The 24,284-nt window shown below is 39.6% G+C and overlaps 3 protein-coding genes and 1 long non-coding RNA gene across 7 annotated transcripts in view; 3 read left to right on the top strand and 1 right to left on the bottom strand.

Annotated features, from left to right (window-relative positions):
• Positions 1-24,284, bottom strand: part of LOC139549612 (zinc finger protein 664-like) — a 438,201-nt gene that overhangs the window by 70,698 nt on the left and 343,219 nt on the right. The window lies entirely within an intron of this gene.
• Positions 1-24,284, top strand: part of LOC139549671 (uncharacterized) — a 520,909-nt gene that overhangs the window by 176,690 nt on the left and 319,935 nt on the right. The window lies entirely within an intron of this gene.
• Positions 316-2,487, top strand: LOC139550491 (uncharacterized). The gene is made up of 2 exons (XR_011670054.1): positions 316-1,581; positions 2,156-2,487. It is a non-coding gene; the product is annotated as an uncharacterized lncRNA (long non-coding RNA).
• On the top strand, positions 4,151-16,435 carry LOC139548619 (zinc finger protein 180-like). The gene is made up of 2 exons (XM_071358408.1): positions 4,151-4,756; positions 12,069-16,435. Exons 1-2 carry the CDS (start codon positions 4,396-4,398, stop codon positions 13,109-13,111), a joined length of 1,404 nt encoding a protein of 467 aa, XP_071214509.1. The 5' UTR covers positions 4,151-4,395; the 3' UTR covers positions 13,112-16,435.

Genomic DNA, 24,284 nt, shown 5'->3' with positions numbered 1-24,284 from the left:
TAGCAGCCCCAACTGTCAGTGAGAGAGGAGGCTATTCTGGATAGGGCAGGTACTTTTGTGTAGTTCCTGTCCCTAGAAGTGAGGAAGGAGATAATACTAACATAATATTCAGTGTGGTGTAATTTGACTATAATGAAGTGTGCTTCTTGTGAGGTTTTCTGTCCTCAGATAAAGAGCTCTATGAAAGCCAGTCTACATATGAAGAGGTCCCAATGAAGAGCAGTGGTTCTCAGTCCTGGGGACTCAAAGAGGCACATTGTTGTTTTTGCCTCAGCACTGCACAGCTGATTCAAATGATGAACTCGTCATCAAGCTTCAAGTGGTATTTATGTATTCATTTGTGATGCCATCCTTGATATGATCCTGTTATTGTCACATGCTACACATGTACATATGTGTGCCCATGCATCTATCAATCCAATGTTATCATGATTTGTTATCAGGGATATTATACTTTAGTAATCCACAATGACCTGGTGATGTAACAGTCTAATAATTACATTGTCTTCCATATTCCTACAGATACCTTGTAACTGGAGATTCCTTCAAAACGATTGCCTACAGTTACCGTGTAGGGCACTGCAAGGTTGGGTGACCAGGGTCATCTGGGACTGCCTCCTGGAGGAACTCAGATGTGTGAAGGCTACCTGTGTCCTGCGTAACTTCATGCGGATGGACACGAGGACCAGGAGGGGATCTGCAGCTCGCCGCCGTGTGCCAGAGGAGGAGTCTGCTGCTCTGCAGGATGTTTCAAGGACGGGGTCCAACAACGCAGCAAGAGAGGCAATCCGTGTGCGGGAGATCTTCACCTCCTACTTCTTCAAAGAGGGTGCTGTTCCCTGGCAACACCATAGACTACACTATGCACAACCAAAGGCTCTTTTAAGAGGGTGCTGTTCCCTGGCAACACCATAGACTTCACTATGCACAACCAAAGGCTCTTTTAAGAGCAATCCACATTACAATAAGAGTATTCTTCCATTTACTTAGCTATGTCAACTGCAGTTATTCAATTCACAGTGTCTCTCCCTTTGATTTCTACTTCTCAGGTGAGGGTGCTGTTTAGGTAAGGGTGTGATGTCTGTGCAAAAACAAAACAGGCTGTTTTAAATCACCCATATTGAAAAAATGTAGAGCAATTAGACACCCTATAACCCACACCTACACACTCATGTATCAATCTGATTGATGGATTGTGTTGTGCAGTAAGCAGGCTCAGGTGTATAACTGTGGCTCCTTCCACCTTCAAAGAATAGGCAAGAGGGCCAACCATGGAGAATAGTAAGACACTTCATTATTTCTATAACTAGGCTATATTGTTTGTCCTTGTGTGTCCGTTCATGTTTTTCAGCATAAAGTACTCTGCAGCCTCTTAGTGTGGTGTGGACACCAGGTGAGGCCACACACAGATTCCTGTTGAACACTGTGGCTTTAACTACCTTATTTTCTCAATAACAGTCTCTCTCCTTCACTTCATCCCTCTCTCCCCTTCTCCCTAAGTCCTCTAGGTTATATCAGCTGTGTCGGTGAACCCCTCCTGCATCTGAACAGGCTACATAGAGGACACATAGATGGTCAGAGGTGAGAGGTCACATGGTCAGGTCAACAGAAAGTATTATTAAAGAGATGCTTTACATTGAAATACAGACAGAGATGCAGTAGTCCCAGAGTTAATGATCCCAGGTCAGTTTATATTATACAGGAAGTATTATTAAAGAGATGCTTTACATTGAAATACAGATAGATGCAGTAGTCCCAGAGTTAATGATCCCAGGTCAGTTTATATTATACAGGAAGTATTATTAAAGAGATGCTTTACATTGAAATACAGATAGATGCAGTAGTCCCAGAGTTAATGATCCCAGGTCAGTTTATATTATACAGGAAGTATTATTAAAGAGATGCTTTACATTGAAATACAGATAGATGCAGTAGTCCCAGAGTTAATGATCCCAGGTCAGTTTATATTATACAGGAAGTATTATTAAAGAGATGCTTTACATTGAAATACAGATAGATGCAGTAGTCCCAGAGTTAATGATCCCAGGTCAGTTTTGCATTTCACCTCCTGATTGATGACTAACAATGTTAGAATAAAAAATAAAAACACAAGGCTTAAACATGCTCTCTCTCTCCATCTGTCTCTCGTCTGCAGATATGTTTTGATGTGAGAGGATGCCAACCCCCAGTCCCATCATCGCCATCTCAGCTGCTTTTAAGATAACCTTTGGGCCGACTAGAGACACTATTATGTAATTGTGATGAACTGAGACAATATTTATGTGTCACTGTGATTCATTAATCATGTGCTGCCTTCCCTGCTCCTATGTGCTTACCTCTTTCCCTTTCTGTCTTTTACACCTCTCTCTCCACCTCCTCTTTCTTCCTCTGTTTTTATAATGCACAACAGATGTGCATTGAAGGACAGATTGAACTTGTATTTATAACACTTGGATAATGAGCTTTTCAATAAAGCGTTTCACATTCTCTACTGGTTGAAATGAAGTGTAATGTGATGAAATACTCCACCTATCCTGTGTTTATCAGATCAATGCAGATGAAGGGCATTAGATGTTGAGATGAACCGGTGTTGGAGTATTTACATGATGCATAGGAAGTGTAGTGTACTGTTTTTTAACATTATGTTTCTGTATATATGAATTAACTAGTTAAATCTTATTTCTAGTCTATTAGTTACAATGTGTAACCATTGATGTCCCAGGACCAAGATTGGTAAACACTGTTGAAGTGTATAATTGTAATACATACATGCAGACAGCGTCATTCAAAGACTGGAATTTGATACTCCTGGTATTGGATATGACTGAAAAATAATCTCAAAGACATTCATACCTAAACTGCACCTTTATTTGCCAAGGTACAGTACATGATCAGTGAATATATTAAATGTACAGGCTACAATGTGGGGATCTCATGCATGGTAATAACTACATGTATATACGACTTGCATCCTTGGCACAACATGATATTATATTCTACTCAATCCATAGGCTTCATTAATGTCATTCAGGCTGTTTTGAAGTTGATACGACTGGCTATGATAGCTGAGGTTCATAGCTAGGTTCTGAACTAATATGTATACCAAACGTTTGGGTCCATACACAGATCGGCTAGATAGCTAGCTACACATCCATGGGCATACAGGGATTTTAATCATCCACTGCACAATAAGCAAGAACATAGCTAGCTACGTGATTTCATCTATCTGCATGGCAAATATCAGCAAGGCAAGCTTACAAAATTGTACATTCAATTTGCAGTAAATTCTTCAGCTAGCTAGATTCTTTACATCCACTGTTACACAAAACGAAAGCCTGGTTTGCTGGTTGTTTCAGGAGTCCCTAAAACAACCAGAATTACAATGTCATACTCATGTCACAACACCCATAAAGCTAGTCAGCTAGCTGGCTAAATCGCGATTTTCGTAAATTAATTTTATGTTAAAAAAATGCATAATCGTTTGTCTCTACATGAACTAACATTCCTGTCAACTGTACATGTTTTTTGCATGATTAGTTATGACGTTATAATCCCTTACAGTTGCTTCCATTCTAGTATTTCTGTTCGCCATCTTTGATTCAGTTCAGTTCTGTGTAGGGGTACCCCTCTCTTCTAGTATTTCTGTCCGCCATCTTTGATTCAGTTCAGTTCTGTGTAGGGGTACCCCTCTCTCCTAGTATTTCTGTTCACCATCTTTGATGCAGTACAGTTCTGTGTAGGGGTACCCATCTCTCCTAGTATTTCTGTCCGCCATCTTTGATTCAGTTCAGTTCTGTGTAGGGTTCCCCTCTCTCCTAGTATTTCTGTCCGCCATCTTTGCTGAAGAAAGTCTAACAGTCACTAGCGAGCAGCAGCCTCCCCCGGTCCTAGTGCCGGCCCGGTAAGATGTTTAAGATGCGATGGCGAAATAAGAAGAAATAAGAAATTACAGAAAAAATATATTGACTGATATTGATTTATTTAGGGGGGGCTAATTAATATTTTAGGACTAGCTAATTCCCTGAATCCTACCCTTTAATTTTTTGTCTGAATATTAAATTTACATTTTACTCAACTGCGTTGCCCACTCCAGTCAACAGATGAGGTCTGCGACTTTAAGGCAATGCTGCTACTGTGACGTATAATCTAGTGGACGGAACGCTTCTTTCAACAGCAGCAACAGACAGTCAGCCACCTCGGTAGCTTGCTAGACAAAATAGACGAACCAATAAAGCTCTTTAGACGCTTTAGTGTATATTTGCCACTGTATTTTAAAACCACTTCTGTCGCTTAGTTAGTTATCCGTTTTAATTTCATATTTACGGTATTGTTTTTATTATTCATCTAGCGGGCTGGTTAAGTTAGCATTAGCCTAGCTAGCTAACATCTCCAACCATGAGGTCACTAAGCTACTCTCTTGTTAATGAAGAGGAGGACTGCTGGACGGAGAAAGAAGCTCCCGTCAAAGAGGAGAAGGAAGAGAAGGATATCACAGTAAAACAAGAAGTAGACGGTGAGGCCGTTACCGTGAAAGAAGAAGAGAAAGACGCGTTCAGATTGAAAGAGGAAGTTACAGTAAAAGAAGAGGAGGAAGAGAAAGAGGAGGCTGCAGTTTTTGGAGTGAAAGAGGAGGATGGGGAGATGACTGTCACATTGGAAGAAGAGGAGGAGGGAACTGAATATCTGGGCTCGGTTTCCCAAACGCATCTTAAGGCATCCAATGGTTCTAAGGATGAACGGGCCCTGATTAACACAAGTAAGTACTACCTTAAAAACAGAGGCACAAACTCTGCAGTTGTTGAACTGTTTTATTTGAACTGTTATATTATTTTTTATTTAACCAGGTGGCTATGATGTCATAATGATAGTTTAACATGGTGACCATGATGTCATAATGATAGTTTAACCAGGTGGCCATGGTGTCAAAAGTTAAGACTTTTTGTATTTAATAGTTTAACCAGGTAGGCCAGTTGAGAACAAGTTCTCATTTACAGTTGCGACCGTGCCAAGATAAAGCAAAGCAGTTCGACACATACAACAACATATGGTTACACGTGGAGTAAAACAAACATACAGTCAATAATACAGTGAAAAATAAGTCTATATACAATGTGAGCAAGTGAGGTAAGGGAGGTGAAAGGTAAACAAAATATATATATAAATAAATAAAAATATAAAAAGGCCATGGCGGCGAAGTAAATACAATATAGCAAGTTAATAAAAAATAAATAAAATAAAAACACTGGAATGGTTGGTTTGCAGTGGAAGAAAGTGCAAAGTAGAGATAGAAATAATGGGGTGCAAAGGAGCAAAGAGCAAAATAAATAAATGAATACAGTAGGTAAAGAGGTAGTTGTTTGGGCTAAATTATAGATGGGCTATGTACAGGTGCAGTAATCTATGAGCTGCTCTGACAGCTGGTGCTTAAAGCTAGTGAGGGAGATAAGTGTTTCCAGTTTCAGAGATTTTTGTAGTTCGTTCCAGTCATTGGCAGCAGAGAACTGGAAGGAGAGGCGGCCAAAGGAAGAATTGGTTTTGGGGGTGACCAGAGAGATATACCTGCTGGAGCGCGTGCTACAGGTAGGTGCTGCTATGGTGACCAGCGAGCTGAGATAAGGGGGGACTTTACCAAGCAGGTTCTTGTAGATGACCTGGAGCCAGTGGGTTTGGCGACGAGTATGAAGCGAGGGCCAGCCAACGAGAGCGTACAGGTCGCAGTGGTGGGTAGTGTATGGGGATAAAGATAAAGATAAAGCAAAGCAGTGTGACACAGACAACAACACAGAGTTACACATGGAATAAACAATAAACAAGCCAACAACACAATAAACAAGTCAATGACACAGTAGAAAAAAAGAAAGTCTATATATAGTGTGTGCAAAAGGCATGAGGAGGTAGGCAATGAATAGTCCATAGTAGCGAAGAATTACAATTTAGCAGATTAACACTGGAGTGATAAATCAGCAGATGATGATGTGCAAGTAGAGATACTGGTGTGCAAAAGAGCAGAAAAGTACATGTACAGCTGCAGCGATCGGTTAGCTGCTCAGATAGCTGATGTTTAAAGTTGGTGAGGGAAATATAAGTCTCCAGCTTCAGCGATTTTTGAAATTCGCTCCAGTCACTGGAAGGATGTGTGGTGTTAAAGGGGAAATCTGCAATTACCACATCCATATTTTGATTTTTAAATTATTTATTTATAGCCATTGATTCTTGAAGAATATAACACATGCCTCATGAGCTTAGTTCAACTGTTGTACCCCATCAGAACACCAAATAAGCTTTTTTTACTCCAATGTATAGAAACAATGTAAATCAACAGACTCAACATGGTTAAAACTATAATGTTGATATCATGGATGGTCAGTCCTTGCATCCATAGGTCTGTCTATGAATTTGAAAGTAGTTACATTTCTCCAGCCCCATCCATCTTATTAGCAAAATAGTGGTGGAATTACAGCTTTGTTATTGGTTGATTGATTCTTGTGTGGCTTTTTTAAAGGGACAACCTAGTATTTAAACAGCAACAAAATGGCTGCCCAGAGACTTGGTTTGGTAAACAGCTGAGGGATGGGATGGGGCTGCTGGGATGGGGTCTGGAGAAATGTAACCACTCTCAAATTAATAGAGAAAGCTATTGTATCAACCGTAACCCAAAACCTAGCGACCTCGTCAAGAAGTTCAGACATCTTGGCAAAACAGTTTTAAGGTGTTGGCTTGACGGTCGCTGGACCCAGGTTTGAGTCCAGCTCAGGGCAACCCCCTGAATTCACTACACTATGAATACAAGGACTGGCCATCCATGATGTCATAATTATAGTTTAACCAGGTTTCTAGGATATATAGTATATTCTAGAATTCATCCATTATGTCATAATGATAGTTTAACCAGGTTTCTAGGCTATATAGTATATTCTAGAATTCATCCATGATGTCATAATGATAGTTTAACCAGGTTTCTAGGCTATATAGTATATTCTAGAATTGCCAGTGTAGATTTCCTGTGGGGGTCAAATTGTTAGAGCTGTTGATAAATCATTGTATAATATTCAGCATTTATTTTCATGCCATTACATCAATATCGCCCAACCAGAAGAGAAGAAACTCTTCCTGAACCACCTCCTCTTGCTGTCCTTCATACATTCTGACGTTGCTGGTAATCGGCTACACAAGCAGTCAGCAACCTACATTTGGAGTGCAAATGTATCTTACCATTTCTACTGATCTGGTGCCAGTTATGATTTTCATATGTTCATTTTACTGGAACAGTTTCATTTAATTTATAATAGTATCTCAAAATCATTGTCTGTGATTAATCTACATTCTATCTAAATGAAAATTATACAAATCTAAAAGTAACTTTTATTGCCATTGCCAACTATGTAAAAAAATAGCCTACATAAAGCCAACAAATAAAAACATTGCAAATAAATGTCCTATAAATCGCATGGCCTGTCTAAAACGAACTTGAAACATTGTATAAAATATTCTGGGCCCTCAGTTTCCCACGCCTGTGAGTGTTCTCGACCGACACAGCTGTAGGCTATTTGTGAAAGGGATAAGAAGTAATCAAAAGTTTCCCTTTTGTGGTTATCGAAAGGAATAGAGATGGAAATATTTTTCAAATACTTTGAGGAGTTATTCTCATTTCCAATTGGTTTTGATTAGACTTTGTTTACTTGCTGTTTGAGGTGAGAAAAAAATGTGCTTCGAGAGGCTCCACAACTCATTAGTGGTGCAGACAATCAGAAAAACTATCAGACATCCCCAAATGGGCTCATTTATGGATCTACATTTGTGCTCAGGCCAGGTAGACTGGTCCTACTACTATATGTGTAAACAGGTAGACTAGTCCTACTTCTATATGCGTAATCAGGTATACTAGTCCTTCTATATGTGTAACCAGGTAGACTAGTTCTACTTCTATTTGTGTTGTTGGGTAGACTAGTCCTACTTCTATATGTGTAACCAGGTAGACTAGTTCTACTTCTATTTGTGTTGTTGGGTAGACTAGTCCTACTTCTATATGTGTAACCAGGTATACTAGTCCTTCTATATGTGTAACCAGGTAGACTAGTTCTACTTCTATTTGTGTTGTTGGGTAGACTAGTCCTACTTCTATGTGTGTAACCAGGTAGACTAGTCCTACTTCTATTTGTGTTGTTGGGTAGACTAGTCCTACTTCTATATGCGTAACCAGGTAGACTAGTCCTACTTCTATGTGTGTAACCAGGTAGACTAGTCCTACTTCTATGTGTGTAACCAGGTAGACTAGTCCTACTTCTATATGTGTAACCAGGTAGACTAGTCCTACTTCTATATGTGTAACCTGGTAGACTAGACCTACCTCTATATGTGTAACCAGGTAGACTAGTCCTACTTCTATATGTGTAACCAGGTAGACTAGTTCTACTTCTATATGTGTAACCAGGTAGACTAGTTCTACTTCTATTTGTGTTGTTGGGTAGACTAGTCCTACTTCTATATGTGTAACCAGGTAGACTAGTCCTACTTCTATATGTGTAACCAGGTAGACTAGTTCTACTTCTATTTGTGTTGTTGGGTAGACTAGTCCTACTTCTATGTGTGTAACCAGGTAGACTAGTCCTACTTCTATTTGTGTTGTTGGGTAGACTAGTCCTACTTCTATATGCGTAATCGGGTAGACTAGTCCTACTTCTATATGTGTAACCAGGTATACTAGTCCTTCTATATATGTGTAACCAGGTATACTAGTCCTTCTATATATGTGTAACCAGGTAGACTAGTTCTACTTCTATTTGTGTTGTTGGGTAGACTAGTCCTACTTCTATGTGTGTAACCAGGTAGACTAGTCCTACTTCTATGTGTGTAACCAGGTAGACTAGTCCTACTTCTATGTGTGTAACCAGGTAGACTAGTCCTACTTCTATATGTGTAACCTGGTAGACTAGACCTACCTCTATATGTGTAACCAGGTAGACTAGTCCTACTTCTATATGTGTAACCAGGTAGACTAGTCCTACTTCTATGTGTGTAACCAGGTAGACTAGTTCTACTTCTATATGTGTAACCAGGTAGACTAGTTCTACTTCTATTTGTGTTGTTGGGTAGACTAGTCCTACTTCTATATGTGTAACCAGGTAGACTAGTTCTACTTCTATATGTGTAACCAGGTAGACTAGTTCTACTTCTATTTGTGTTGTTGGGTAGACTAGTCCTACCTCTATATGTGTAACCAGGTAGACTAGTCCTACTTATTTATGTGTAACCAGGTAGACTAGTTCTACTTCTATTTGTGTTGTTGGGTAGACTAGTCCTACTTCTATGTGTGTAACCAGGTAGACTAGTCCTACTTCTATTTGTGTTGTTGGGTAGACTAGTCCTACTTCTATATGCGTAATCAGGTAGACTAGTCCTACTTCTATATGTGTAACCAGGTATACTAGTCCTTCTATATATGTGTAACCAGGTATACTAGTCCTTCTATATATGTGTAACCAGGTAGACTAGTTCTACTTCTATTTGTGTTGTTGGGTAGACTAGTCCTACTTCTATGTGTGTAACCAGGTAGACTAGTCCTACTTCTATGTGTGTAACCAGGTAGACTAGTCCTACTTCTATGTGTGTAACCAGGTAGACTAGTCCTACTTCTATATGTGTAACCTGGTAGACTAGACCTACCTCTATATGTGTAACCAGGTAGACTAGTCCTACTTCTATATGTGTAACCAGGTAGACTAGTCCTACCTCTATATGTGTAATCAGGTGTGCATCCTTACTCAACATTGACAGAAGTGTTTCAAACAAAAGACAATGAATAAATTGACAAAACTGACGCATCTTGCGGGGTCAGGTCAGGGTGACCTGCCAGGGGCCGTTTCATTTAGTATCCGTTTTGGTCGGCATGGGGAATGATTGGATTTCCCCATAGTATGTTATACCTCAAGTTGACCGACTGAAAGGGAGCATAACTTTATGACTATAATTACTGTTCCCTGAAGGAGGGATACGAGGTACAACACCTGTTTGTCCCCGCCCCTTCCTGGGTCTGTGAAGAGCGGTATTAAATTGAATATGACCTAAGGTTCGTATTTCTGTGTTTATTACATTATAGTTAAGTCTATGATTTGATATTTGATAGAGCAGTCTGACTGAGCGGTGGTAGGCAGCAGCAGGCTCGTAAGCATTCATTCAAACCAGCACTTTCCTGCGTTTGCCAGCAGCTCTTCGCAATTCTTGAAGCACAGCTCTGTTTATGACTTCAAGCCTATCAACTCCCAAGATTAGGCTGGCAATACCAAAGTGCCTATAAGAACATTCGGGGCGGCAGGGTAGCCTAGTGGTTAGAGTGTAGAGGCGGCAGGTAGCCTAGTGGTTAGAGTGTAGAGGCGGCAGGTAGCCTAGTGGTTAGAGCGTTGGACTAGTAACCAGCCGGTAGCCTAGTGGTTAGAGCGTTGGACTAGTAACCAGCAGGTAGCCTAGTGGTTAGAGTGTTAGAATAGTAACCAGCCGGTAGCCTAGTGGTTAGAGCGTTGGACTAGTAACCAGCCGGTAGCCTAGTGGTTAGAGCGTTGGACTAGTAACCAGCCGGTAGCCTAGTGGTTAGAGCGTTGGACTAGTAACCAGCAGGTAGCCTAGTGGTTAGAGTGTTGGAATAGTAACCAGCCGGTAGCCTAGTGGTTAGAGCGTTGGACTAGTAACCAGCCGGTAGCCTAATGGTTAGAGCGTTGGACTAGTAACCAGCCGGTAGTCTAGTGGTTAGAGCGTTGGACTAGTAACCAAAAGGTTGCAAGTTCAAATCGCCGAGCTGACAAGGTACAAATCTGTCGTTCTACCCCTGAACAGGCAGTTAACCTACTGTTCCTAGGCTGTCATTGAAAATACGAATTTGTTCTTAACTGACCTGCCTAGTAAAATAAAGGTAAAAAAATATATTAGATAAATAAATTCAAATGAATATGAAATACAAATGGTATAGAGAGAAATATTAATATGTTAAAAGATCTTTTGCATCGCTTTTTTACGTTAGCTTTTTTTACATGGCTCATATTGTACTTTTACTTTCTTCTCCAACATTGTGTTTTTGCATTTTTTAAACCAAATGTTTCATTATTTATTTATTATTAAGATAAAATAAAAGTGTTCATTCAGTATCGTTGTAATACAAATATATAAACAATGTGTATATATATATATATATATATATAATAATAAAATATCGGTATCGGCTTTTTTTGGTCCTCCAATAATCGGTATTGGCGTTGAAGAATCATAATGGGTCGACCCCTACTATGTTATTGTTTGGTGAAGTTATGGGCCAATTTGTTAAGCACTTAGTGTACAAACCCTCATTGTCAGGCTGATGGAAAAGCAAAGCCAAAGAGCATTTTACTGGTTGAAGTGTTTTTTAAGTATAAAGCAGTTGATTTGCGACAATAACACAAACATATTAATCAGGAGATTCAAGCGAGCCTTACAATTATAATCCAAAAGTAATGTGAAATTCACTCATAAGCAACCTGGAAATGGAGGCTATTATTGCTGTCAGCCTATGAGAACTCCCCTGAGTTTTCCCCCACGGTGGTGAATTAGTAAATAGACACAGAGCTTAATGTGAGTTTCCTTGAGTAGCACTCCTGATCTTGCGCTGTAATATTCAGAATACATTGTGGAAAAACTACAATCACTCACCATTTTTTGCTCCAGGCAGATATACTACATCCATAACTAGTGGTTTCCTTATTAGCAGGGAGGAGTTTCTGCAATCAAATTGTGTGTGCATTGACCTCGTGACGCAATTTTATCAAACACCGAAAGGGCCTACATTGGAGACCAATAGTCGTCTGGCACACTGCTTAGTGTATCAACAACTTGAATAACTTATTTCTAGTTACCAATAATGTGAAAACAAGACAAAATATGACTATTGTTGCTATCTTGAATGTCTTAATTGTCAAATTTAATAGACGTCAGTTGTTGTACAACGTCATGGGTACACTCTGGGCATCACCTTTTACCTCAAATGAACAGTGGATTTCTGCTGTTGTGGGCCTTTAACCATCTGTCTGACTTTGTCGTTCACACAGGTGAGAGACGGGACAATCGTGGATCCTCTGGGGAGCCTCAACAATATCATGATGCTGAAGAGGCAGAGAAGAGTCTCTCCACAAAAGAACACCAGAAACACCAGCAGAGACCAACAGGGAAGAAATCTAACTGCTGCTCTGACTGTGGGAAAAGATTAAACTCTTCAGTAAAACTTAAAATACACCAGAGAACACACACAGGAGAGAATTCTTATAGCTGTAATCAATGTGGGAAGAGTTTTACTACATCTGGCCAGCTGACTTCACACCAGAGAATACACACAGGAGAGAAATCTTGTAGCTGTAATCAATGTGGGAAGAGTTTTACTACATCTGGCTCTCTGACTTTACACCAGAGAACACACACAGGAGAGAAACCTTATAGCTGTGATCAATGTGGGAAGAGTTTTACTACATCTGGCTCTCTGACTTTACACCAGAGAATACACAAAGGAGAGAAACCTTATAGCTGTGATCAATGTGGGAAGAGTTTTACTACATCTGGCCAGCTGACTTCACACCAGAGAATACACACAGGAGAGAAATCCTGTAGCTGTAATCAATGTGGGAAGAGTTTTACTACATCTAGCCAGCTGACTATACACCAGAGAACACACACAGGTGAGAAACCTTATAGCTGTGATCAATGTGGGAAGAGTTTTACTACATCTGGCTCTCTGACTTCACACCAGAGAATACACACAGGAGAGAAATCCTGTAGCTGTAATCAATGTGGGAAGAGTTTTACTACATCTAGCCAGCTGACTATACACCAGAGAATACACACAGGAGAGAAACCTTATTGCTGTGGTCAATGTGGGAAGAGTTTTGGTCAATCTAGCAATCTGACAGTGCACCAGAGAAAACACACAGGAGAGAAACTCTATAGTTGTGATCAATGTGGGAAGAGTTTTACTACATCTGGCTCTCTGACTGTACACCAGAGAACACACACAGGAGATAAACCTCATAGCTGTGATCAATGTGGGAAGAGATACTCTAGTAAAATATCTCTGCTCAAACATCAGAAAATACATACATGAAGGAGTTGTTTCATGATATCAATGACATAATGTCACAATGTAGAATGTTTTAACATTGTAGTAGGAGTATTTTAATGATGTCACAATGTAGAATGTTTTAACATTGTAGTAGGAGTATTTTAATGATGTCACAATGTAGAATGTTTTAACATTGTAGAAGGAGTATTTTAATGATGTCACAATGTAGAACCCTAAACGTTTGTTCCCTGTTCTATTGATTTCAACATGATATGGATATTAGCCTCAGGGGGAAAATATAGGCTCTGAATTGAAAGAGTACTATTTATATGATTGAACAAAAAGTGACTAACAAAAAAGAGTTGTGTTACACTTACCACGTTGGTGACCCACTGGAATCACAATGTAGCTTGCTGTTTACCACGTTGGTGACCCACTGGAATCACAATGTAGCTAGCTGTTTACCACGTTGGTGACCCACTGGAATCACAATGTAGCTAGCTGTTTACCATGTTGGTGACCCACTGGAATCACAATGTAGCTAGCTGTTTACCACGTTGGTGACCCACTGGAATCACAATGTAGCTAGCTGTTTACCACGTTGGTGACCCACTGGAATCACAATGAATTCAATATATCCCAAACTGTTTCTGCATATTGGTTATTGATTTGGACACATTAAAACTGTGTTTTGATATTGCACTATTCCCATTTAGCAAAATGTCATTCAAAAGAAGTTGAATATATATTCGGTTGTAGTTGAAAGTTGAAAATATGTATTTTCAGGTTGTTTTTTCAATGAAATAAAATGTAATAATAATAATATAAATTAGTCTATAATCAATTTTATTAACAATCTCACATCACTCCAGTATTTCTTGACAACATTCAAGTGCTAATTGTCTTTATTCCACTACTGAAGAAGCATGACTCAAATCACCTCATATTTCAAACATTCAGCCTGACAAAAGATACATGTTTTATTATTCCATGCCTCACCATTAAAGTAATTATTGCCAATACATATTAACAAAGGGGTGTACATTTGGTTTTGATATTTCATATTTACAATTATGTAACATTTAGTAATCATAGTTATTCATGCAACCAACTTGACATTTTTGGGTACATTTATATTGACATTGTTACCCTGCTTTTATATCCAACAACATGCCTATCTAGTGAACCCTGAAAAGAGAGAGAAGCTCCGCAGTGAGGTGGAAAGTTACTACGGATATCGCAGGAGTTTCCTCTTGAAATCAGACATGTCCGTCGTAAGGACAACTTGGTTGCTGATTATCAAGGGTGGGCAGTCAAATAGATTTGTGTTTTGCATTTAGCCAGTGAGTTACCATGATCACAATTTATTTTGACACGTTTTTCCCGTGTTGGAGATTAGTTTTATCGCTTATTCTTTTCTGTATTTTTTTAAACTGCACTGTTGGGGGCTCGTAAGTAAGAGTTCCAGTGTTGTATCCGGCCCATGTGACTAATACTATTTGATTTGAGTTTTGTTTGGGCTCCTTCCAAGGGGACGAGAGTTCTAGAAGCTAGTGAGTTTTAGGAAGACGAGAGTTCTAGAAGCTATTGAGTTTCAGGAAGACGAGAGTTCTAGAAGCTAGTGAGTTTTAGGAAGACGAGAGTTCTAGAAGCTAGTGAGTTTTAGGAAGACGAGAGTTCTAGAAGCTAGTGAGTTTTAGGAAGACGAGAGTTCTAGAAGCTAGTGAGTTTTAGGATTCTATGGAAAGAAAAAGCATTTAAAAACATGTATTTCTGAATAATAATATACAATCGTGTATTTTTTTAATTACAAGATTGTATATTATTATTCAGAAATGCATGTTTTTAATTGTTTACAGCCAGTAGACACCATGTTTATATTGTAGAAGGTGAAGCATTGTAGATGATTATGTGAAATGGAAGTTGTAGAGATACTCTGAATGATTGGCTATGAAAAGCCAACTGACATTTACTCCTGAGGTGCTGACCTGTTACACCCTCGACAACCACTGGGATTATTAATATTTGACCCTGCTGGTCATCTATGAACATTTGAACATCTTGGCCATGTTCTGTTATAATCTCCACCCGGCACAGCCAGAAGAGGACTGGCCACCCCTCAGAGCCTGATTCCTCTCTAGGTTTCTTCCTAGGTTCTTGTCTTTCTAGGGTGTTTTTCCTAGTCCCCGTGCTTCTACACCTGCATTGCTTGCTGTTTGGGGTTTTAGGCTGGGTTTCTGTACAGCACTCTGTGACATCAGCTGATGTAAGAAGGGCTTTATAAATACATTTGATTGATTGTACAACTGAATGCATTCAACTAAAATGTGTCTTGGGTGCACTGATTGGTGTCACCTCGTTAGTCAGTATGTGTTACACCTGTGCTGGCTTGTCCATCTCGTTAGTGGGAAGGTGTTTCACCTGAGCTGGTCCAGGTTCTATTTAAGAGTGTCTGGCCCAGTGCTCCAGTTGTCTTGATAGATGTGGAGAGTCAACACCTTTAGTTGATCCACCTTTTTGTTTTTTTTTCCTGTCTTTAAGTTTGGTGTGGGTTATTATTTTGTTTGCCTCTTCTTGGGCAGATTTAGTGGGTCTCATGGTGGGTGTCTTTTAGGTCCCAGTTGTTGTTACTAGTCAACTTCTAGTGGACACCCCCATAGTATCTTTCAGAACCCCTCCTAAAACCCCACATGTTCAGTTGTAGTCTGTTAGTTCTAAAAAAAACAAGCTTATATTTTGGGTTGGGTTGGATATAGCATCATATTGTTTATATTTTAATTAATGGCATTTCCTTCCAATGCTCATTAGTCTTTCAGTTGTTTTTCTTCTGTTTTTTATCCTCTTATGTTTGTTGTGTACTAAATATTTCTGTTTATTTTCTTGTGAAATGGCTAGCTAGTTAGCGGTGGTGCGCGCTAATAGCGTTTCAATTGGTGACGTCACTCGCTTTGAGACCTTGAAGTAGTGGTTCCCCTTGCTCTGCAAGGGCCGCTGCTTTTGTGGAGCGATGGGTAAGAGGGTCCCTGGTTCGCGCCCGGGGTGAGGGACGGACTAAAGTTATACTGTTACATGTACTAAATATATCTGTTTAATTTTCATAGTTTTTTCCTGTGAAACCATTGTTGCATCCATGTCTGACACGTGCTGTATAAATAAAGCTTGATTTGATTTGAAAATATTGCAAAACAAGTACATTTGACAAATGACCATAGTATCAAAAAACAAATGTGTGTGTCTGAGGAGAAATTAACTTTCATACAGCCAAAAGGGGTGAGAAATTACACCAATATCAGTGAACAATTTATTTACAATGTAAATAAACATGGATGATGGAACATATTCCCTTTTGCTGACACGATGAACTGCTAAGGGGACATAAATATTTACCATCTAAACCATGTGACCTCTCACCTCTCTGGCTGTAGAAGTGTTCTTCCTAACCAGTCCCTTAACAGCTCTCTGACTGAGCTCCACCCTCACTGGGTCTTCAGAGGAGAGGAGGGATGGAAGGATAAATGGATCAGTCAGTCAATAAAGTGTAGAGCTGCTGTCTATGCTGTCTGACAAAATCATTATTTTAGTCGTTCATTAAAGGAAATAAGGCTTAATGACTGCTGAATACCAACGATCAATCACTTAGATTATGTATTTTCAGGTAGAGATACATCCTTGGGATGTCCCTAGCCTGTTGAATTTGACATTTAAAATGGTTAAGGTTAGGGTTTAGGGTAGAGATGTCCCAAGGAGCCCAGATAGCATTGACCATCATGCATTCTTCTGTCTCTTCCATAGCAGGTGTAAAAGAAACACAGACAAGACAAGTAGGCATGCAATGGATTATGGTCATTGTAGTTAATTACGTTTTATGCACTAAACTACGTAGAATATTGGCCTGTTGTAAACTACAACTCCCTACTACATCACACAGTTCAGGCTGGATCTTATTTATCTCTAGAGAAACTACAACTCCCTACTACATCACACAGTTCAGGCTGGGTCTGATTGATCTCTGTGCAATGTTGTGAGGGAAAATCTATGTTAACCTCTAAGTTTAGATGACTTCTAATGTGTTGAAGGATCTTTAAGGTTGAGAAGTTTATGTGTATGTTTGTGTAGGTGTGCAACCACACACCCTCTCAGCAGACAGGCCAAAGGCGCTCGGATCAATTCAGGGGACCGTTGATCTACTTCAGAGGAACTGTGTCTAGAGTGATTTCCTGTTGTTTTGACACCTCACTGTGAAACTAGAATAACTATCTGTTGCTACAGAACGAGACGACCAATCCCCAGTTAGTCTGTGTCTCGTTCTCCCTCACTGTAAAACTAGAATAACTATCTGTTGCTACAGAACGAGACGACCAATCCCCAGTTAGTCTGTGTCTCGTTCTCCCTCACTGTAAAACTAGAATAACTATCTGTTGCTACAGAACGAGACGACCAATCCCCAGTTAGTCTGTGTCTCGTTCTCCCTCACTGGAAAACTAGAATAACTATCTGTTGCTACAGAACGAGACGACCAATCCCCAGTTAGTCTGTGTCTCGTTCTCCCTCACTGGAAAACTAGAATAACTATCTGTTGCTACAGAACGAGACGACCAATCCCCAGTTAGTCTGTGTCTCGTTCTCCCTCACTGGAAAACTAGAATAACTATCTGTTGCTACAGAACGAGACGACCAATCCCCAGTTAGTCTGTGTCTCGTTCTCCCTCACTGGAAAACTAGAATAACTATCTGTTGCTACAGAACGAGACGACCAATCCCCAGTTAGTCTGTGTCTCGTTCTCCCTCACTGGAAAACTAGAATAACTATCTGTTGCTACAGAACGAGACGACCAATCCCCAGTTAGTCTGTGTCTCGTTCTCCCTCACTGTAAAACTAGAATAACTATCTGTTGCTACAGAACGAGACGACCAATTCCCAGTTAGTCTGTGTCTCGTTCTCCCTCACTGTAAAACTAGAATAACTATCTGTTGCTACAGAACGAGACGACCAATCCCCAGTTAGTCTGTGTCTCGTTCTCCCTCACTGTAAAACTAGAATAACTATCTGTTGATACAGAACGAGACGACCAATCCCCAGTTAGTCTGTGTCTCGTTCTCCCTCACTGGAAAACTAGAATAACTATCTGTTGCTACAGAACGAGACGACCAATCCCCAGTTAGTCTGTGTCTCGTTCTCCCTCACTGGAAAACTAGAATAACTATCTGTTGCTACAGAACGAGACGACCAATCCCCAGTTAGTCTGTGTCTCGTTCTCCCTCACTGTAAAACTAGAATAACTATCTGTTGCTACAGAACGAGACGACCAATTCCCAGTTAGTCTGTGTCTCGTTCTCCCTCACTGTAAAACTAGAATAACTATCTGTTGCTACAGAACGAGACGACCAATCCCCAGTTAGTCTGTGTCTCGTTCTCCCTCACTGGAAAACTAGAATAACTATCTGTTGCTACAGAACGAGACGACCAATCCCCAGTTAGTCTGTGTCTCGTTCTCCCTCACTGTAAAACTAGAATAACTATCTGTTGCTACAGAACGAGACGACCAATCCCCAGTTAGTCTGTGTCTCGTTCTCCCTCACTGGAAAACTAGAATAACTATCTGTTGCTACAGAACGAGACGACCAATTCCCAGTTAGTCTGTGTCTCGTTCTCCCTCACTGGAAAACTAGAATAACTATCTGTTGCTACAGAACGAGACGACCAATCCCCAGTTAGTCTGTGTCTCGTTCTCCACACACGGACACACACCAAGATCACGTGTTTTCTATATGCACAAGATAGTTTGACTATATAAGGCTTCTGAACTCCTTGTGTCATCGAGCTCTCGGCCTTCCACCTCAGAGTGTAGGGCTGACCAGCTACATTATTGCAATTCTTATCAAATAAAGGTTGATTGTTTGAAGAAATGGCAAAGTCTCTCCTGATTGGTTAGAATTTCCACCACAATGTGCAGTAACAATGATAGACCAGACTCATAGTACAGAATGAATGACTGACTGCCCAGTTCAACGTCAGTTCACCGTCTCACCTCATACTGTATTGGAGCAGCAGCAGCTGACTGCCCGGTTCAACGTCAGTTCACCGTCTCACCTCATACTGTATTGGAGCAGCAGCAGCTGACTGCCCAGTTTAACATCAGTTCACCGTCTCACCTCATACTGTATTGGAGCAGCAGCAGCTGACTGCCCAGTTCAACATCAGTTCACCGTCTCACCTCATACTGTATTGGAGCAGCAGCAGCTGACTGCCCGGTTCAACATCAGTTCACCGTCTCACCTCATACTGTATTGGAGCAGCAGCAGCTGACTGCCCGGTTCAACATCAGTTCACCGTCTCACCTGATACTGTATTGGAGCAGCTGACTGCCCAGTTCAACATCAGTTCACCGTCTCACCTCATACTGTATTGGAGCAGCAGCAGCTGACTGCCCGGTTCAACATCAGTTCACCGTCTCACCTCATACTGTATTGGAGCAGCAGCAGCTGACTGCCCGGTTCAACATCAGTTCACTGTCTCACCTCATACTGTATTGAAGCAGCAGCAGCTGACTTGATCGTTGATGCTAATCAGCAAGTTTTGAATCTGAGAGTAAATAGAGCCGACTACAACTCTAAAAATGAAGGGTTCAACTGGAGTTGTTCTCAGATCCCCTAAGAACCGTAGGGTTCTTGGTCAATGAAAAACAGCCCCAAAAGGTTCTTCAAAGAATTTGTTAGAAGGTGGGTTCATCGAGGAACCTCCGTTGTTGCTGGACTTCTTCCGGGAACTTCGCAATTACAACTGAAAACGATGGTGACAAGTTTGGATGCGACAACAAGTTAAAAAGGTTAAGTTGGGTTGATGTTTGCCTCTGAATATGTCTCGAAATAATTTATATAATAGTTTAAATAACATACTAATAATGAATAACGAAGACAATTATGGTTTTCTGTGAACATCTTCCATAACGTTACTATAGCTAATTACCGTAAATATTAGAAAGCCGGGTTTGACCGTCGGCGTTGTATGAGCTACAGTACAGTACCGTTATCTAGCTAGCTAACGTTATGTCCTAACTAGGCACAACTAGGTTTGGATTATTTCCCTCAACTATATTCTTTCCCATATATTGTATATCGTTTCCATAAAGCCAACATGGCTTTACACTCATTAACGTAAGTTTCCAATCTAGAGCAGTTCTCACTTTTGTGATAATGAACTAGCTAACGTTAACTAACTAACTAAGGACGGTGACCTGTCCAGACGAGATGTTACAACGAACTGAATCGTCAATGGAGGTCTTCCTCTTTATATAGCCTGCTACAGCATGCAATACTATTAACTCACAAGGGGGCATAACGTTACATGTACAATACTCTCCCATTTTGGAAACGTTACATGTACAATACTATCCCGTTTTGGAAACGTTACATGTACAATACTATCCCATTTTGGAAACGTCACATGGACAATACTATCCCATTTTGGAAACGTTACATGGACAATACTATCCCATTTTGGAAACGTTACATGGTCAATACTATCCCATTTTGGAAACGTTACATGGACAATACTATCCCATTTTGGAAACGTTACATGGACAATACTATCCCATTTTGGAAACGTTACATGGACAATACTATCCCATTTAGGAAACGTTACATGTACAATACTGTCCCATTTTGGAAACGTTACATGTACAATACTATCCCATTTTGGAAACGTTACATGTACAATACTATCCCATTTTGGAAACGTTACATGTACAATACTATCCCATTTTGGAAACGTTACATGGACAATACTATCCCATTTTGGAAACGTTACATGGACAATACTATCCCATTTTGGAAACGTTACATGTACAATACCATCCCATTTTGGAAACGTTACATGTACAATACTCTCCCATTTTGGAGACGTTACATGTACAATACTATCCCATTTTGGAAACGTTACATGTACAATACTATCCCATTTTGGAAACGTTACATGTACAATACTATCCCATTTTGGAAACGTTACATGTACAATACTATCCCATTTTGGAAACGTTACATGGACAATACTATCCCATTTTGGAAACGTTACATGGACAATACTATCCCATTTTGGAAACGTTACATGTACAATACTCTCCCATTTTGGAGACGTTACATGTACAATACTATCCCATTTTGGAAACGTTACATGTACAATACTATCCCATTTTGGAAACGTTACATGTACAATACTATCCCATTTTGGAAACGTTACATGGACAATACTATCCCATTTTGGAAACGGTACATGGACAATACTATCCCATTTTGGAAACGTTACGTGGACAATACTATCCCATTTTGGAAACGTTACATGGACAATACTATCCCATTTAGGAAACGTTACATGGACAATACTATCCCATTTAGGAGACGTTACATGGTCAATACTATCCCATTTTGGAAACGTTACATGTACAATACTATCCCATTTTGGAAACGTTACATGGACAATACTATCCCATTTTGGAAACGTTACATGGACAATACGATCCCATTTTGGAAACGTTACATGGACAATACTATCCCATTTTGGAAACGTTACATGGACAATACTATCCCATTTTGGAAACGTTACATGGACAATACTATCCCATTTTGGAAACGTTACATGGACAATACTATCCCATTTTGGAAACGTTACATGGACAATACTATCCCATTTTGGAAACGTTACATGGACAATACTATCCCATTTTGGAAACGTTACATGTACAATACTATCCCATTTTGGAAACGTTACATGTACAATACTATCCCATTTTGGAAACGTTACATGTACAATACTATCCCATTTTGGAAACGTTACATGTACAATACTATCCCATTTTGGAAACGTTACATGGACAATACTATCCCATTTTGGAAACGTTACATGGACAATACTATCCCATTTTGGAAACGTTACATGGACAATACTATCCCATTTTGGAAACGTTACATGGACAATACTATCCCATTTTGGAAACGTTACATGGACAATACTATCCCATGTTGGAAACGTTACATGGACAATACTATCCCATTTAGAAAACGTTACATGGTCAATACTATCCCATTTTGGAAACGTTACATGTACAATACTATCCCATTTTGGAAACGTTACATGGACAATACTATCCCATTTTGGAAACGTTACATGGACAATACTATCCCATTTAGAAAACGTTACATGGTCAATACTATCCCATTTTGGAAACGTTACATGTACAATACTATCCCATTTTGGAAACGTTACATGGACAATACTATCCCATTTTGGAAACGTTACATGGACAATACGATCCCATTTTGGAAACGTTACATGGACAATACTATCCCATTTTGGAAACGTTACATGTACAATACTATCCCATTTTGGAAACGTTACATGGACAATACTATCCCATTTTGGAAACGTTACATGGACAATACTATCCCATTTTGGAAACGTTACATGGACAATACTATCCCATTTTGGAAACGTTACATGGACAATAATATCCCATTTTGGAAACGTTACCTGTACAATACTATCCCATTTTGGAAACGTTACCTGTACAATACTATCCCATTTTGGAAACGTTACATGGACAATACTATCCCATTTTGGAAACGTTACATGGACAATACTATCCCATTTTGGAAACGTTACATGGACAATACTATCCCATTTTGGAAACGTTACATGGACAATACTATCCCATTTTGGAAACGTTACATGGACAATACTATCCCATTTTGGAAACGTTACATGGACAATACTATCCCATTTTGGAAACGTTACCTGTACAATACTATCCCATTTTGGAAACGTTACCTGTACAATACTATCCCATTTTGGAAACGTTACATGGACAATACTATCCCATTTTGGAAACGTTACATGGACAATACTATCCCATTTTGGAAACGTTACATGGACAATACTATCCCATGTTGGAAACGTTACATGGACAATACTATCCCATTTAGAAAACGTTACATGGTCAATACTATCCCATTTTGGAAACGTTACATGTACAATACTATCCCATTTTGGAAACGTTACATGGACAATACTATCCCATTTTGGAAACGTTACATGGACAATACGATCCCATTTTGGAAACGTTACATGGACAATACTATCCCATTTTGGAAACGTTACATGGACAATACTATCCCATTTTGGAAACGTTACATGGACAATACTATCCCATTTTGGAAACGTTACATGGACAATACTATCCCATTTTGGAAACGTTACATGGACAATACAATCCCATTTTGGAAACGTTACATGTACAATACTATCCCATTTTGGAAACGTTACATGGACAATACTATCCCATTTTGGAAACGTTACATGGACAATACTATCCCATTTTGGAAACGTTACATGTACAATACTATCCCATTTTGGAAACGTTACATGTACAATACTATCCCATTTTGGAAACGTTACATGTACAATACTATCCCATTTTGGAAACGTTACATGGACAATACTATCCCATTTTGGAAACGTTACATGGACAATACTATCCCATTTTGGAAACGTTACATGGACAATACTATCCCATTTTGGAAACGTTACATGGACAATACTATCCCATTTTGGAAACGTTACATGGACAATACTATCCCATGTTGGAAACGTTACATGGACAATACTATCCCATTTAGAAAACGTTACATGGACAATACTATCCCATTTTGGAAACGTTACATGTACAATACTATCCCATTTTGGAGACGTTACATGGACAATACTATCCCATTTTGGAAACGTTACATGGACAATACTATCCCATTTAGAAAACGTTACATGGTCAATACTATCCCATTTTGGAAACGTTACATGTACAATACTATCCCATTTTGGAAACGTTACATGGACAATACTATCCCATTTTGGAAACGTTACATGGACAATACGATCCCATTTTGGAAACGTTACATGGACAATACTATCCCATTTTGGAAACGTTACATGTACAATACTATCCCATTTTGGAAACGTTACATGGACAATACTATCCCATTTTGGAAACGTTACATGGACAATACTATCCCATTTTGGAAACGTTACATGGACAATACTATCCCATTTTGGAAACGTTACATGGACAATAATATCCCATTTTGGAAACGTTACCTGTACAATACTATCCCATTTTGGAAACGTTACCTGTACAATACTATCCCATTTTGGAAACGTTACATGGACAAT

The sequence above is a fragment of the Salvelinus alpinus genome, chromosome 2 (genome assembly GCF_045679555.1).
Source record: "Salvelinus alpinus chromosome 2, SLU_Salpinus.1, whole genome shotgun sequence".
Lineage (NCBI taxonomy): Eukaryota > Metazoa > Chordata > Actinopteri > Salmoniformes > Salmonidae > Salvelinus > Salvelinus alpinus.
This window is presented reverse-complemented; position numbering and strand designations above follow the sequence as displayed.

Excerpts from the sequence above, each read along its gene's own strand:
- LOC139548619 (XM_071358408.1), top strand. The coding sequence starts at position 4,396 with ATGAGGTCACTAAGCTACTCTCTTGTTAATGAAGAGGAGGACTGCTGG. Across the intron at positions 4,757-12,068 it reads ACGGGCCCTGATTAACACAA|GTGAGAGACGGGACAATCGT; the intron begins GTAAGTACTACC and ends TCGTTCACACAG.